The sequence below is a fragment of the Calypte anna genome, chromosome 1, assembly GCF_003957555.1.
Source record: "Calypte anna isolate BGI_N300 chromosome 1, bCalAnn1_v1.p, whole genome shotgun sequence".
Classification (NCBI taxonomy): domain Eukaryota; kingdom Metazoa; phylum Chordata; class Aves; order Apodiformes; family Trochilidae; genus Calypte; species Calypte anna.
In genome coordinates, this window is record NC_044244.1 from 178,142,685 (window position 1) to 178,160,014 (window position 17,330).

A 17,330-nucleotide genomic window follows, 5' to 3' on the forward strand; every position below is an offset into this window, starting at 1 on the left:
TCATAGTTATGGAACTCAACATTTCACTCAGTCATGTAGTCAACACTCTTGAAGACTAACAAGCAGACCAGTTCACAAGTACCTAAGTTGTTTACATAATTAAAAGAATAAGATGTCAAGTCAAAAAATATATTTTATCCCTTCAAGATCAGGAAAATAAAATAAAATGCTGGTTCTGTAACAGTGCAACAACTGCAGCATATTTTGCACGCAGCACATGATTTGCTAAATTTAGTGGCACTTAAGTATTATGCAGTAAATACTGAAAGTAAGACAAGTTTCTGATCTGCATAAGCATAATCACATCGTTATTACCAGAGTTGCTAAGCTACAGCATTCTGAATAATGCCAATTCACTTTTAGCATTTCCATCACTAGCCTTAATACATGTCAACTTCCTGCTTTCTATCTTGCTAAGAGAGAGCTTTCACTGAAGCCAAGCATTTAATGAACTTGCCCCTGGGCTTGTCCCAGGCTCAATCTGACCAGTCGTTCTCATCAAACTCTGAATCATCATCAGAATCAGAGTACTCCACAGCAATGCGCCTGGAAAGGATGGTTGCCACGTCATTGCCAACGGGTTCCCGCTTGGCTTCTTGCTCACGTTGCTCCTGTACCTTTTTCAGCTGAATTCCTATAGAGATAACTACCATCAGACAAAGTTTTCTGCACATGAGATTTTAAATTTCATATCATTATTGGTGAGTTTCTTATTCTAACAACATATTCAGAAAGAAGAGGAAAGGGAAAAAAAGAAAGCACTGAAGCAGAGAGCCTCCCTAGGCAAGGAAGACACACAATAAAGGCAGATTGAGCCCATTCTCTGAGATTGAATGCTTCTAGACTTCCAAAACTGCCAGCAATATGTTAAAACTAAATACTCATGACTGTATGGTCCTTTTGATCTGAAGATCAAAGTTTTCACAGTTATGTTTGGAAATACCATTAGACTTACAGCAAAAGCAGGAACATCCATTAGACACTGGCTAAAATCAGTGGGCTCGGTGCTATCTGGAGAGAACCAAACACCCACGTATATCTACTGGCTATTTTATTGATGAACATGTTGTTTTTATTTCATTATGACCACACAAGCATGAGAACATGTTTGACAACACTGTACATCTTCAGACATTAGAAACAGATCTAAAGTCAGGGCTGACAGATGCTAGGAATAGATGCGTGGTACCTGCGGTTAACTAGGTTCTTAATGACATTCTGCCCAGCTGGGAACAGAAGCCATGAACTCAGATCACCTGAAAACACAGTGGTTTCACTGAAACAAGCAAACAAAAGAGAAATGGCTAAGCCCCAGTGCCCACTTACCCATCCGGATAGCAGCTAAAAGATCGCTCCGTGCGTCGCTGATCGGCGGCTGCGCGGGTTCGTGACGTTTTGCCTCCAGAGCTGGAGGAGCGTGCATTGGGGAGGAAGAGAGGGATGAACCTGCAGCAGGGGGGCCTGGGGGAGGAGGAGGTGGGCCAGGAGGAGGAGGAGCAGTGACAACAAGCCCACTAGAAGGAGGAGGATGAGTAGTTGCATATGGAGAACCAGTCACCAGTCCAGAATGGGAAGGTGGCACAGGAAGCTGAAGGGGACTGACAAATGCAGTTTGTGCTGAAGGAATCATAGGGGGAGGAGGAGGAGGGGGAGGACCTGCAGGATTGTAATAATCCACCATCTGAGCTGGAATCATCCTATATAAAACAGAACAAAAACATTTAATACATTGAAAGTCAGGAGTCACACAATCATCACCCCTTAAAACTGCTCTCATGCAATCTCAGCTAAAACAAGAATCAAAAATAATTTCAACCAGTAAGTTAAATACCCAAGTGATTATCATCATATGAATTGTCACATATTGACAATACACTGAGATTTAAGGCAGATGTCCTTTCACCACAAAAGGAGATTCTATCTTCATATTCCTGACCTGTTAAGTATAAAACTGTATTTGTAACTTGTTCTCTGTGAGAACATTAAGTTTGGTGCCTATGATGAAGAACAGACCAAGAAAATCGTGGACTACTTCTATCACTTCCATAGAAGACCAAGTGTCAGAACAAATAAAGAGCTCATAAAAGAGACAAGCATGGAGGACAATGGGAAGTATGAATGGGAAGATTTGCCCAAAGGTATATCATGCATCTCATGTGCTTCTTTCATCAAGTTTATCAATTTAAATATTATTTTATTAAATTGATACATTTGATTGATAATATAAAGAGGATGAACAGGGAAGAGCTAATGTCTTTGTCAAAATGCCATTAAAAGAATTCTTAAGCAGAAAAAATGAGAATCAATAAAAGAATTATGAAGAAGGTGAAGAATTAGGTATAGGAGAGAGGAGCTGAGGGGAAGTGACAGGTGAAATTCAGCAATAGATGTCAACATATGACAACTGTGATACACCGACAATGGTCATGTACCTGGGGACTAAGCACAAGTATTTCTGTTATAAAATGGAAATAACAGAGAAAATGCAGGTTGGAGCAGTCAATCATAGCATAACTGAGTCACCTACAGCATGACACAGTCAAGAGTCAGGCAAATGCTATCCCAGGATGCACCAAGTGAGGCTGAAAAACCTTGATTTGCTCAGTTTAAACTGACACAAGCAAGGATGATTACAGCTTTCCCAGGGTTACAACTTAAAAGTTTAAGCTCTTTAAGCAAAAGAACAAACAGGCATAGACTAGTTAGAAAACAGATGTTTTTCTTGCTGTTGGAGAGCCAGTACTCTGAAGCAAGCCTTCCTTCACAATATATTTAGGCAAAATATCTACAAGGGAATTGGATAAATTCATATATTGAACTATGGAGATGTCTGTGGCAGCAGGGAACTTGGTTTTGTGTCTAAGGAAATCCCTTCCACTTCTGTGATAAGCTTCTTTAAAAAGTAATTTCTGGAATACAACACAGACTGCCACATTAATCACAGTCAGTGATATTTTTCCTGAAGTTTAAAATATTATTCAAATTATGCTGTTACTATTTTCCACTTTAAAGGAAAATGATCCCCTTTTGAATATTCTATTAGGAAACCTTAATATTTTACAAGCATATTGGTTCTACCATATTCAATACACAGTTCAGTATTTCTGCTTTCACCATTTCTTCACTTTAATTCAGTTCACACATAGAACTTATACCAATTTTCTTTTGTCATCCCCAGGGAGGAAGGCCAGGTATTTGGGGTTTTTTTGTGTGTGAATGCCTTATATGTTACGATGGTTAGGAAAAACACACATCCCTCTAAGTCTTGGCAAGAACCCACTGGAAAAAAATCAGGAGTTTTACCCATATTCTGCTGGTACCACAGGTACTGAGCTATGTTGGCCATCTGAAGGCTGGGGTGGAGGTGGAGGTGGTTGCTGAGGTCTGTTTAAAGTAGCATGTCGGACAGTGGTGGAAGGTGGTCTGTACTCATGCTCATGGCTTTGGGGTGCTGCCATGTACTGGGGACCATCTCCTGCTCCATATGAAGACATTGCTATCTGCTGATGGAGGGAATGATTCGGAGTAGCAGGATAAGAATAATCTGTAACATCAGATGCATGGGACCTACAATTGAAGTAAATGGATGAAGAAGAACAGATTATATGAGTGTAAAAGGATATTATCTAAACTGCTCACAAGACAAGCTAAAAAGAATGCAATCAGAATTATTTTTCTTGCAATGGGACTACCTGATTATCAAGCACCATTCCCTTGTAGTCCACAGAAAGCACAGGAACAAATGCAACAACAACAATACAAAAATCACAGTTCAGCTTAACATGACTTGAAAATAAATTAGTTTGATAAGTCAGTATACAGGGACTTAAAATGGAGTCTTTTCAATATTTCAACACAGTAGCTTCATGCAGAATGTCCTATAATGCAGACTTTAAAAAAGCCTTTCTCAATACTTTAGAATTCTTTAGTAGCCATAAGGAGGCACAATGTTTTTGTCAATGATTTTGATAGTCCAATATCTGACATGATAATACTTAACAAATCCAACTTAAATCAACACTGGCAGCAGAAAAAGGAAAGCAACACTGCAAGCACTCACAATAACACAGAAGAATATATTTTACCAAAGCAGAGAAAATAATGTTGAAAGTTAGAAAATGCTTTTTATTTTGTTTGCACAATTAATTTTGCTGGAAAGGCTTAGAGAAACCAGGAAATGTAAATATTAGTTGAGCAGAGAGTTCATAAAGATACAAAGTCTAGGATGCTCTGTCAAATAAGCCCAAGAGAGGGAGCAAAAGGATCTCTTCATCCCATTACTGCAAACAGTTGTTTTAGTAATGAACAATCGTGCAGTCTTCTGGCTTTTAGTGAACACAGTAAACTGATGCACTTATCTGTAAGACTGGAAGCAAAGTAAGCAACAAAAAGCCAGGGCTTTGAGTAAAGCAAAATCACAAACCCTTTGGGCATTTTGTCCTCTTTCATGCTTCCTGCCTGTTCCATTTTCTTTGCGTCACTCATGAACTCAATGCCCATTTTCCTTCTCTCCCACTCTTCTTTTCTTGTTCTTACTTTTCTCACATTAATTTGCTGGTTTCTGTTTGGATTCAGCTTGTGTTTCTCTCTCTAAAGTACAATAAGTATAACAAATACATTGTAAATTGCCACAGTCTGGACACTTGGATGCCAATGTTTAATGCCTGAGTCTTATTTAAAATTAGTAAACAAGAAGAAACATGAGAGGGTTTTTTAGCATTAAAAAAGAATAAAAAAAGAAATCACAATATAGCCAAATACATTTCTTTGCAACCTTATGCATTAAATAAGGTAGCTGTCAGCACAAAAACGTCTCTGAAACCACTATTTATTTCTGTATAAGACTACCCCAAGATAAAAAATAGAAAGCCTTCTCTCCAGCTCACTGTGCCTTCATCAAATTAACCCTTCATGCAGGTAACACACAGATTTCAGGACTCAATCACTGCCATTTGATCCACTGAAATCAGGAGTTCTCCATAATATTTGAAAAGCTTCTTCTCTAAGGACAAGATACCTCTGATACCACAACATCTATATCCAGCAGAGTGATGCATCCTACAATTTCTGCTCAAAAAAAAGTCCTACAGACTGCAAAAATTAGATATCTGCAAATATTCAATTATATGTTGACATTGCTGGGAGACAAAAACAAATCACCTCAGTATGACTATTAAAATGCTGGAAGCAAGGTGTTAAGGGTAGGAAAAGACTCAAATGTGTGAAACACAAAACTCATGATGAAAAAATCCCTATCTTGCACTTGACAGCTGAACACAGATGTCATTTGATTGGATCAACCTACAGAAAGCACAGTCTTAATGAAACATTACAGACCAACAGAAAGGAGACAAGGTTTTGCATTGGAAACTGGAAAAAACCCAAAACCTGGTGATTAAAGGATTGTAAACAGAGAATGGGGGTCTGAATATATTACTGAAACAGCTGTAGAAATTTTCTTTGAATTTGTCTCAATTACAAGATGATACTCTTCACAAAGTTCACAGTAGGTTTTTTTAATAATTTTTTTAATTACTTTCTACTACACAGCAGACAAAAGGCAATAGTCCACACTTTGTGCAGTGGTGGCTGCTTCTTTAACCCAGACAGTCAACAATTTAAACACTGAATTGTCAAATAGTTTCAGTAGATTCTGTTTATACCTATCATTACTGCTAGCAATTAACCAAGACTGAGAAATGAAGAGGGAAAATCCTCTAATGACACCAGCTTAGTGAACATATTCAGCAGATTTCTATGCACACTCAAAGGGAATCTCAGACAACTAGAGATGGACTCTGCTGCTTGTCTCTAAGCAGATTTTTCCTGTTTCAAGCAATATATTACATCTGGGGTTTTTTTTTAGCTTGCTTTTTAGACAAATATTGATAAAGCTGAACTCTTCCCTCATTAAAGCATTCTGTTAGAGGCAAAAGTATGTCTGAGTTGATCACAGAAACAGATTTATTAAGCTATAAGCAGTGTAATATACAACAAACTAGGCACAAAGGAAGAGGTATTGATGTTTTCTAGAAGAGAGTTAAATGGGTTCACAGCTACAGCTACTCAAGGTCAAATATAAAGTATATTGCAAACACTTATTTCACTACAACGCATAGCATTAAAACAAAATGCTCACCTAAAGCTGAGGAACAAAACAATATTAATTACAGAATTTGTTATGTTACTTGTGCTTTAAAGTAATTTCGAGAAGAACTTAAAAAAAAATGCATCACATATTACATCCATTCTAACTACTCCCAGCCTGTAAAACCCCCTAATTCTACTCAGTATTTCTGAACACACAACTGTGGTATCACAAACAGCTTTACTGTAAACAGACCTAGTATCTGGGGACAGTGATCCCTCGGAAGATGCTCCATGGTACACACTTTGAGACAACCTGTTGTCAGGTCTAAGCTCTTTGTCATATGCCATCATATTCCACTCCTGGCGTCTGTTCCTGGCTTTTCTAACCTTTTTCACCTCACGGGTGGTGCCATCTATACGCTTTTGCTCCTAATGTTCAAACAAAAGAAATAAAGCATGCAAAGAGAGGAGAAAAGGAAAGGAAAAAAAGCTGGTTAAAATGCAGTTAGAGCGCATGAAAATAAGACCAGATATATAGGTGAAGCCAAGTTTTCATAAAATTTCTCTGCACTGAAAATGAAAATATCTCCTTAAGCTATGAATCTCATTAGTAATAAGACTGCTACTTTGTCCTTCTTCTCAGGGATGTACATGCTAGTGAGATACTACCCACCTTACCTATACAGACAGAAATGTCACCTAATTTTAAAAGCCAGAAAGTTTAGCTTCTTGGACATGATTTGTTATTTAATGTAGACCATCCTGAAGCACTTGTAATTTTCTTTTCCTGCAAATCAATCTTACAATAGTGTGTTGAAAAATTGTCAGATTTATTTTGGCTATTTGTTTGGGTCAAATCACCTGAGACCTTGGGGAAGTATGGAAAAATCAGAAACACTTCCCTATTTCACAATCTGTGTGAAACACTTTCTTTTGCTGCTTTAATTTCCTTTTCCTTCTTAGATCTGATTAACTACTAAAATCCCTCCTAGTTCTCACCATTGTTTCCCACTACTTTATATAAAAATGAATTATAAGAATCCTCTCTGCAACGTGTTCAGTAATTCTAAGGCCAGTAATTTATTTCAGCTTGGTAGCTTCATGACAGATGTCTGTTAAGTTCCTTAAAATCCTTCTACGTAATTTCAGGCCAAATCAATGTCAGTGGTTATCTACCAGTAAGATCTAACAGTGTGATTCAGTGCTTTCACACCTCTGAAATCTCATCCTCACCTATCTCTGGCTACTCAGTGTGATTATAAAAACCCATTTTGGTGCTTCAGTAGAGAAATATACTTGCTCAATCAAAACTGAGAAGGATATTTTTGTGCTTCTCCTTTTCACAACATTATGATGACAGTAGACTTTTTTTTTTATCAGCCCTGGAGCCCACATCTTACAATACCAATTCATAAATAGGCTAAATATGTTTTATCTATTAATATGGGCTATTAATATGGGCTATTAATATTAATAGGCTTTTGCTCTCTAAAAAAATACTTCCTCAGCAAAGAACAGTATTGATATTTTTAGAATGCAGTCATATGCAACTGTATTTAGAGAAGTTTGGTAAAATGCTGATATGCAAGAATTTTCTTGTGGAATCTCTACCTTCAAAGTAAGGGATAATAGTGGGAAAGCCAGTCTTGCCAAAACTGGGGAAAAAAAAGGTAAATCCCAGATGAACATAGGTCTTTTACTCATGCTGTCAAGCAACGCTGACTAAATAATTCTGAAATACTGTATTTGGCACTATACAACTAAAACAAAAATTAAATTCCATCAAATTGCTTGCTTGGCCTTGCTTTGGATCTCTTGGTTGTTCATGTATATCCATGAGGGATCTGATGATTCACATCTTCTGACATTAAGAAAGAACAAGAAGAGTTCTTTTGAGTCCCAGAATAGTTTGGGTTGGAAGGGACCTTAAAGATCACCTAGTTCCAGTCCCCTGCCATGGACAGGGACACCTTCCCCTAGACCAGGTTTCTCAAAGCCCCATCCAACCTGGCCTTGAACAGAGGCATCAACAGCCTCCCTGGACAACCTGTTCCACTGCCTCACCATTTGAGTCCAACATCCAAATGTTCTGACAACATTTGCTCATTCCTGGCCCCTGCAGTGAGCAGATTTTTGATCTGATTCATGTTAAGTAAAGATCACCACCTTCATTCTTAATTATTTCCTATAAAAAATCTTTTTCCTCCCAAAACTTTTTAGTATTACACCCTTTTTGAATCAGGCTATGCAAGGCTTTACATCCTCCTGTAATACCACTTCTTCACATCAAAACTAATCAATATAGTAATTGGAGAAGAAGGGAAACATGTTAAGTTATGCTTTATTTTTTACATATATAATGTATTGGTAATTGCCATGACTGAATATATGTCTGTTAAAGGTTTTGCATCTCTCTTTTTCATCTGACTGCTGCAAAAGGTAATTTGTCACTTCCATCCTGGTTCATTTTTAATAGCAATGCCACCCTCTAAGAGTCACAACTATGTACTTCCTGCAAATTATTATATCAAATAAACATCCCCATTTTGACCAATGCATGATAGTAATGATTTTTATACAACCCCTGGACAGTCAGGAGTTCTTACATGACTGCTTACATATAATCACCTCTTTAAAAGTTTGGGTTTAGAGATCGCTACGTTTTTCTTATGAAAAAGGTAATTATTTGTGCATGTATGAATAAATAACATGAATTACACAAAAAACTTATTTTGGTTTACTGAATCATATTTCAGTTGGATATGTTATTCCAGACCAGCATCTGGAAGTGTGCTAATACATAAGTATGCCAGAGCCCTTTTTATTTAAACAATACTAACCTTACAGATACTGATTTTCTGATTAAATATTATATATATACACACACACACCTCTAAAACATCTAATTTCTTCCAAAACACTGAGGCAGGCCAATTATTAACAGCTGCTAAAACTATATATACCTCTAATTACAGATACCTCTAATAAATTAGTTTTAAATTGTTCCAGTAACACTTTCATTTCCTTGAATAACAGTGACAGTTCTAGTTTTAGAACCCAGGGCAATGACAACAGAGTTCTAAGGAAGGTGAAGCCTTTCAAAATAACTCATTAGGAATATCTTAGGAAAGTTAAGCAACATTAAAAAAAGTTACTTCCTTTAACCAAATGTAGCAGAAGCTGTGGCAGACAAGTGACTGCTGTAGGTAAAGTCAGAAAACAGGTACATCATTTGCAGTTGCTGGCAGAAGTGATTGCAGCAAACAAGAAACATATTAGAGCCCTCAGGCAGGGTAAGTTAATTATGATACTTGCATCAAGAGTTAGCAAATGATATTTCAAGCATCTTAATAAAGAATTGGAGCCAGTAACAGCAGGAAGCTTCAGCAAGTATTTGCAATACTTTCAAAAAAACTGGAAGCATGAGCCTAGAGTATTTTCCTGACCTCACAGATTTACAAGATCCTATCAATCCCAAAGTCATCATGAATGAGTTCTTAAATACAAGCTCTTCACATTTAAAGATTTCTAATTAATTAAATAAATAATCATTCCTCAGAAAAAAAACAAGGAACAATAAAATGCAGATTAGAATCACTTTCCTCAGGTTAATCAATTCAGAATATTACTCACATATGCAGAAGTCAAAATTAACTTAATTTCATTCTTAGAACTGAAAAAGAAAACCCCACCAAAACCCACATACCAACCCAAAGGCTACAAATTTTAAACTTAAAAGAATTAAAATTACAGTTTTCTTCCAAGAAAAAGTTTACCTGAAAAAGCCAGATCAGAGAAAGCCTCTGTTAACTTTCTTCAGTTAAACTGAATACAGAAATAATAAATATGATATTTGAAAGCAGGAAAATTTAACTGCTTATCACAAGCCTTCTGCTGCAACAGCTCCAGCATTTAGGCAAATTATCAGAGTAATACTTGAAAACTGGTTCTCTGGTGCAAGGAGTATTCTCAGGCTTCACTGACCACCTGAAAAATTGAGTCCAAAACCCGAGTATCTCTGGTCAGCTGAGTAGGATGGATTTGAATATCTAGGTTATAATTGGCTGAACAATGCACACCTATTTCACAAAATATTAATAAAACCCTCTGGGTTCACTCCTGATCACTGCTATAAGGACAAGAACAAAAGAAAATGACAGTCTGACAAGTAAGGTGTGGAACAGTGGTGGCTGCAAGACATCTCACCCAAAACTCTCCATCTCTCTAAAGGTTCCAGATGATAAAAGCTCATTTGGACACCACCCCTGGAAAGCTAAAATCCAGATTTCTTCCTGCCACAAAGTCTCCACGCAGACTCAAATCCATGCTGCTTTCTTCTTAGCTGGTCTTGTTAGATATTTAATCAAATCAAATAGCAGTTCAGGCAGAATTTATCACGGGGTATTTCTGTGATGTTATGGCTCTAATCCTACATTATTGGAATTGAGCATATTTTACATCTGGTTTGTAGATTGCAGTAAGACAATTAAAATCTACAAAAAATATATCATGGTTTAAGTAAGTGAGATGTGTTGCCTAAAGTAATGAAAATAGTCTGAAAGAAAATCTATATATTAAATAGTTTTGCAAAAGTCTCTTTACATCTATAAGAAAAATGAAGGTGATATTGTGTTATAAACCTATTCTTAAAAAGCTTTTTTTGAATTTTAGCCTTTCTAATATTAAATCAGAATGAAAAACTCAGCTGTTGATAGTTTCTTTTTATCACTCTCTTGTGATAAGAGCTAGATTTAAAAAGAAAAAGGTGGGAGGAAAAATCTCAAAGGCTGCAATTGAAAAAAGTACTGAATGAAATCTTAAAAAAAAAATCCAAGTAAAATCAGAGAATGAAAGCTGCTTTAAATTATTTCCAGTCTTTTCATCAGGGTTGTGCCACACTGAGAATACAGTGGGATTATAACCTTGCATATACACATTAGTAATACAATTACACAATAGCCAAGTGAATATTTTCCAATACTTTGCTTTAGACAGTAACTTCTATTGAAAAGGGTTTACCTAGCTACCAAAATAGAAAATATTTGATGCCCACTCCTAAAAATCTAACTTGATTTATTTCTTCCAAAGCTTTTCAAATAATGAATTCACAAAATGTTTTACTTACAAGTCTTCATGGCTTTGTTTAAAAATGTTAGAGTTTAACAGCAGGAACAAGGAATGAATAGAATTTTACAGAAACAAATTAGTAAAGTTTTCCAGTCATGCCCTACAATTTGATTTCTAAGAAAGTGTCATATATATTAGCACATATATAAACATGTTGTATATACACAGTTATTAATTAGAATGCATTTTCATGTGTTACATTATACATATATGCATAATACATGTATGTATCCTAATATGTTATACCTGCTATATATACACATGTATATGTATGCTAATATAGATGATATACATGTAGATGTGTACATACACATATCTATGTGTGTATATATGCATATACATACTGAAAATTAAGTATTTTTCTTCTTTTTCCTCTGAATAGTTCACGCATTTTGCTTGGATTCCTTTTCTTTTTAATCCCTTCTCTCTCCCTGACCCTGAACCCATCTAAAGGGGCACTATCTGCCCAATAAGAAAGGGAGTTTTTGCTTCAAATTTTCCTTCTCCACTGTCAGAATCATCCTCAAAAATCTTAAGAGCCCTGAGACTGGATTTAAAAAATAAACTTTTGGAAAAAAAAGCAAAGCAGCTGCAAAACTAGCAACTATTCCTTCACTCAAAACTAAAATCCATTAAGAAAATCTTGATTGCATCAGAACACACTGCTCAAGATGTTCCAGAAGAACAAAAGACTCTTTTCTATGAAAAAGCCTTTTTTGTTTTTTTCAAACTGAAAGGCAACAAACTACTAAAATTGGTCTTATCTTTTTGCTGAATTACAGAATAATTTTGCTGTGTATTATCATCTTACTAACTTGTAATAGGTGTAGAGAAATGAAGTTATTGTCAAGGGATTTAAAAAAGAAAGAAAATATTTACTTCTGTGTAAGCTAATGTTTTGCTATAATAGTGGATGTTGCTGCATAAAATAACTAAAAATAAAGGAAACCATAATTTAAACTCCTCCCCCCAAAATCACAGTGTCTTTTTGAAACACAACAGGGCCATTTGGCTGAGGATTAATAAACAGATATTGGCAAAGGATTAAAGCAAATATCCTGGACAATAACTCCAGCACTCCTAAAATTCAATTTGCCAACTCCTTAAAATAGACAGTCTGAGCTATAAAAACTGAACCAACTAAATGTACAGCCACGTATTAAGAGGAACAGTCTTTCCATGCACACAAACTAAGTGTGACCTAGCAGTTTTTATGCCTGGACAACCCTACACAGAACTGTAATACATACATTGTGTAATACACACTATTGTGTTTCTGCTTTTACCTTTTGTCTCCTCTTTTCTTTTCGCTTATCTTCAGTATCTTGTAACATTTTTTCTTTCCAAAGATCGAAAAAATAGGAAGGATCAGTATAGAACTTCAATCCATCTTTCTTATCATCCCTGGAAATACAGGAGAAGAAAAGTTAAGGAAAAAAACCAAAACCCTCACCTTGGATCATCATCCAAGCTTCACCTTTTTTGCATTGCAGGATAACAGAATGACAAGTGCATTAAATGCCATTCTTGATAGTAACTGCTCACAATTTACTTGGTTCAAGCCAAGAATTTCAGGGTGAAAGAGGCAGAATCCACATTCTTTTTGGGAGGCATCCTCCCAGGCTATGCTTCAGAGCTCAGCAGGAGCTGAGTGGGCTCCTGCACCAGCTGGTTCACCAGAGGGAAAGTCACTGGCACTGCACAAAGATCAGTGCCAACGCAGGAGGGTGGAGTGGAAGAATGGAATTCAACTGTCTCAGAAGAGCCAAAAAGGTCCCAAAATCTGAATTTAGGAGAAGGCAGGTCTGAATACCTTTGCCCTTATGACAGGAAGCACAAGAAAATCACTGCTCTCAGTGGGACTCTTCTGACTAGGAGAAGGACTAGGACAAGGGTGGCAACCGAAAGGTTGGAATCTACAAGGCTTTTTAGGAGGATTTGAGACAGAGCTGATCTGGGTTTGCCAGCTCCTACTGGGAGGAGGAGCCAGGGTCACCCTGCCTAAGATGCCATGAACAAGGTATGCTACCAAATCCTAGCTTGACTCTATGAACTGGAAAGGGAAGGGGAATCTTCTAATATCCTAAACTCCTGGAAAGGAATGGGGTGCAGGAGGGATAAACAAGGCAGGGTAGCTGGCATGGTCCAAACAGCACATGACAGTGATCCCATGCTAAACTGGGAAATGCAACAAATTGAGGTTTCTTGATAAATGAACCAAAGAAGGAGGTTTAGTGTACATTAATTTTCTTTTAACTTTTTATATCATCAGTGGCCCTTGCACTCTGACCTGTGCCAGCATATAATAAACTGAAATTTTTTTGTCAGGTGCAACTTCCTCTTTAACTCAAGTGTGGTAACAGAATTTTTTGTTACCATGAACAATCAAGTCCCCCAAAAGACAAATCTTAGTAACCAATACAACTTTTCCCTTCTGCTGTAACTATCCCCTGCATACAACTAAGAAATAAAGGGCCAAGTACAAGAATGTAAAAAATTAGTATTTCCATACCTATAAGGTGAAAGAATATTCAGAGGTGGTGGCTTGTCACTCTGATTATAAATATCAGCCACTGGATTAGGAATGCTGTTCTTTGAAACTACCTGCTGATCTTGAATTGTTGAGCTCTTGAATGCTTTTTTCATGTTGATATCCTGTAATGATACTGTTAGAAATAAAAATACATTAATCACAGGTCTGAAACTATCATAGGTGGATAAACAAAGTCCTTTTTACATGAGCTATTTTAAATATTTTTAGGAAAATATAGAAGGAAAACCAAAAGATTTTTCTTTAATGGATAATCACAGTATTTAAGCACAAAGGCATATGAGAATTGCCATAATAAACCAGATTTCAGTTTCACTTGGTCCAGAACTTCACTTAATATAATAGGACCATGGACTGTGTCTTGGAAGATGGTACAAGAATCCTGTCACATGCAGATATCCAGTGATCTCTCCTTTTTATGAGATTTAACCTGAACTTCAAATAGGAAAAATACTGGCTTCAAGCATGAAACACAAGGTCTGGTTATTTCTCTGACACAGCTGGTTTTCTAATTACACATCCTATCCAAACACATTCAACTGCATTCTAAGCTTAATCAAACTATGGCCTCACAACCTCCTGTGTGAAAGCTCTACATCTTTTACCATCTTTCACTTCCAAAATCTTTCCATACAATTGAACATCCCTTGATCTCAAGTTTTCCTCATGTTTCTGGACGACAGAAAGAATCATCTAAGCAGTGACCACATGCAGTGGCTGGCTCAAACATGTACCTGCATTTCTAAGCAAGCATGCTGGTTACAGCTTTGGAGATAGACAGAAAAACATAATCCACTTACACAAATAAGTGTCCTTATGTCCTTATGTGGATTTATGACATGAATTACCAAACACATAAGCAAGGGAGGATGTAACTGCATTTTAAAGGAAATGCTGTTTCTAGTGACTAGAAACCCCTAGAGAATCTCAGCTACTTGATGCAAACATCAGTGCCTCATTTAGCTAGAGCACTGTAAAATCTTAGATGACTGCAGAACAGAGACTACTAATACAGTTTGTGACCATGCTACCCTGAAATAAATAAATAGATATACTGTCTCAAACTTTTTCCAGTATTCTTACTTACTGCCAGTAAGGTCTAGATTAAATAACTTTTGATTTATTACATTCACAAACTAAAAGTTTTCCCTGGTAAAAAGAAAGCTTAAAGGCTCCATTACTATGGAGGCTTCCTGAAGTAACACTAAGTCAAAAATGAAGACAGTTATACAACCCAAGAATATTTTTTTCTCACTCCTCTATCATGATTTTTCCCAGCTTGCCTCACTAAGAAAACAAGATGAAATATCAGTTCAGGATTACTTTGAAAAGAGAGATTGCTGTGTAATTAAATACTGTGGTCTTGTCAACATCACTTCTGGCTCAATGCTTTCATGCAATTACCTACCCTCTTCTACTGTTGAATCCAGCTGGGTAACTTTGACAGCAAGGCGATCAATTCTGTCTTGAAGGGAATTTGCTCTGATGTAGAAGCTGTTGGCTTCATTAAACAATTCACCAAATATGTCTTCAGCATGTTTGCCTGTGTAAGAAAAAAGAGAAATCCTTTTGCTAAAGACTTATTAAACACAGGACAAATGGCTTCAGTATCGTGAAGTTATAATAAAACACATCTTGATTTGTCTTCTACTTATAAAACAGGGACACTTTTGAATTTTAATCCTTATGCAGCTGAACTAATGCCAACAGACATGCAACTGATCATTAAAACCTGTCTCATCCTGTGGTGCAAACACAGTATAAGCAGCTGCTCAGAAGATTCAATTATCCTGCTGCAGTAAGCATTGGTTGCAGCCTCACCTTGAGTGCTGTGTGCCCCACAATTTATGAAGGATGTGAAGGTTTTTTCATGCATCCAGAGGAGGGCAACAAAGCTGGTTAAAGGCTGGAATGTCCTATGAGGATCAAGGACTCAGGGTTTGAGAGTTTTGGAGAAAAGGAGGTTGAGGGGTGACTGCATTGCTCTCTGCAACTTCCTGACAACAGGATATCGAGAGGGAGGTGCTGAGCTCTTCTCCTCGGGATCCAGGGATACCCCAAGCCTGTCAATGTTTTAGAGGTGTGTGGACAATGCCCTTAACAACATGAATTAAATTTTCAGCCTTGAACTGGTCAGGCAGTTTGACCTGATGATCATTTTAGGTCCCTTCCAACTGAAGTAGTCTACTCTGTGTGCAACTTTGTCTAACAGATAGAACAATACAGAATATTTATTAACCACTAAATGATCCTGACTTCCAAAACAACGGTAATTTTTGACATTATAAGATTAATCATACTATAACCATAATATTTTAGAAAGAATAGTACAAATGTCATGAAACTTCGAGTCAAGATCACACCCTACAAATATTTGGAGACTACAGTTCAATGCAAAAATAGTAGTAGTTAGGAAGTCTAGAGGATCTGACCCTTTCTTGCATCATTTACTTGATTGAAGAGAATAGCAACAACACTGAAAAAGTATCTGAAAGCACTGTTAGTGAACTATGAATGAAAAAAAAAATAATTTGATTGTCTGGGTTTGAGTGGAGGACTTTACTAATAATACCACAGAGTAGTTGAGGCTGAAAATCATCTTGTACAACTCCCTGCTCAAAGCACAGGCAGACAGAGCAAGTTGTCCAGGACTGTGTCCAGTTGGGTTTTAATACTTCCAAGGATGGAGGCTCCACAAATCTCCCTAGACAACCTGTGCCAGTGTTCAATCACCTTCACAATAAAAGTGTTCTCCAAGTCCTTCCTGGCAGCTAGCTGAGAATCAATTATAATCTCTCCATGTGATTTAGTAGCTGCAAATGCAGAGGTTATTCCAAGCTATAAAACAAACAAGTTTTTCAGCTCTTCAGGTAAATAAAGCAGGTGTTAACATTCTTTATCTACAGCTATTCAGAGCTCTAAACATCAATAAATTTTAATGGATGTTAGTTTATGTTAATGTATTAAGATCAGCACACTGAGCAGAGCGCTGCAGCATTCTAGGATGAAACACATCAATCCTGGAGAACTCAGGTAACTCATTGGTTACCTTCAGGAAGCAAAATAAGACAAAGTTGATTTATGGGGACATACTTCTTTTAATACTGAGTTCCAGTTTTTATTTTTTAAACACTTGCTAGTCTAAAACAAGTGAAAGGCAGGTTGAAAATCACCTGTCAGTAAAAATAGTGACATGTGTAAAGCAATACTGGAACATGCTATTCTGATTAACATGATGCAGAAAGTTTTAGAAATGAAGTAATGCTTCTCTAGTGTTTTCTATATTAACATCTTTCTAATTAGATTTTTAACAATTCAGAAAAACTAGCAGAAAAAAACCCACAGCTATCTGAAGTAACAAACATGTGTATTTCAATGCAAGAGATGATTCTGGGACAGTCATTAAAAAACATGAGGTGCTTCCCAACATACAGACAACTCAAATATTTATTTAACAAAAAAAAAAAAAATCCAAACAAAGGCATTATTCAGTCTTTCCTTCTAAGACACCCTGCAACTACAGAAGCAGTTAAGGGGAAATTCAGCCATGATACTGCCTCAT

The 17,330-nt window shown here is 36.7% G+C and overlaps 1 protein-coding gene across 1 annotated transcript in view; it reads right to left on the reverse strand.

The window, feature by feature from the left end:
• Positions 1-385: 385 nt before the first annotated feature.
• The window catches only part of WASF3 (WASP family member 3), a 68,549-nt gene continuing 51,604 nt past the window's right edge, over positions 386-17,330 (reverse strand). The window contains exons 6-12 of the mRNA XM_030460288.1: positions 15,177-15,311; positions 13,730-13,883; positions 12,504-12,621; positions 6,344-6,519; positions 3,304-3,567; positions 1,327-1,697; positions 386-634 (exon numbers count right to left, since the gene is read on the reverse strand). Of these exons, the coding sequence (XP_030316148.1) occupies positions 477-634; positions 1,327-1,697; positions 3,304-3,567; positions 6,344-6,519; positions 12,504-12,621; positions 13,730-13,883; positions 15,177-15,311 (1,376 nt within the window). The 3' untranslated portion in view covers positions 386-476. The remainder of the gene's footprint in view (positions 635-1,326; positions 1,698-3,303; positions 3,568-6,343; positions 6,520-12,503; positions 12,622-13,729; positions 13,884-15,176; positions 15,312-17,330) is intronic.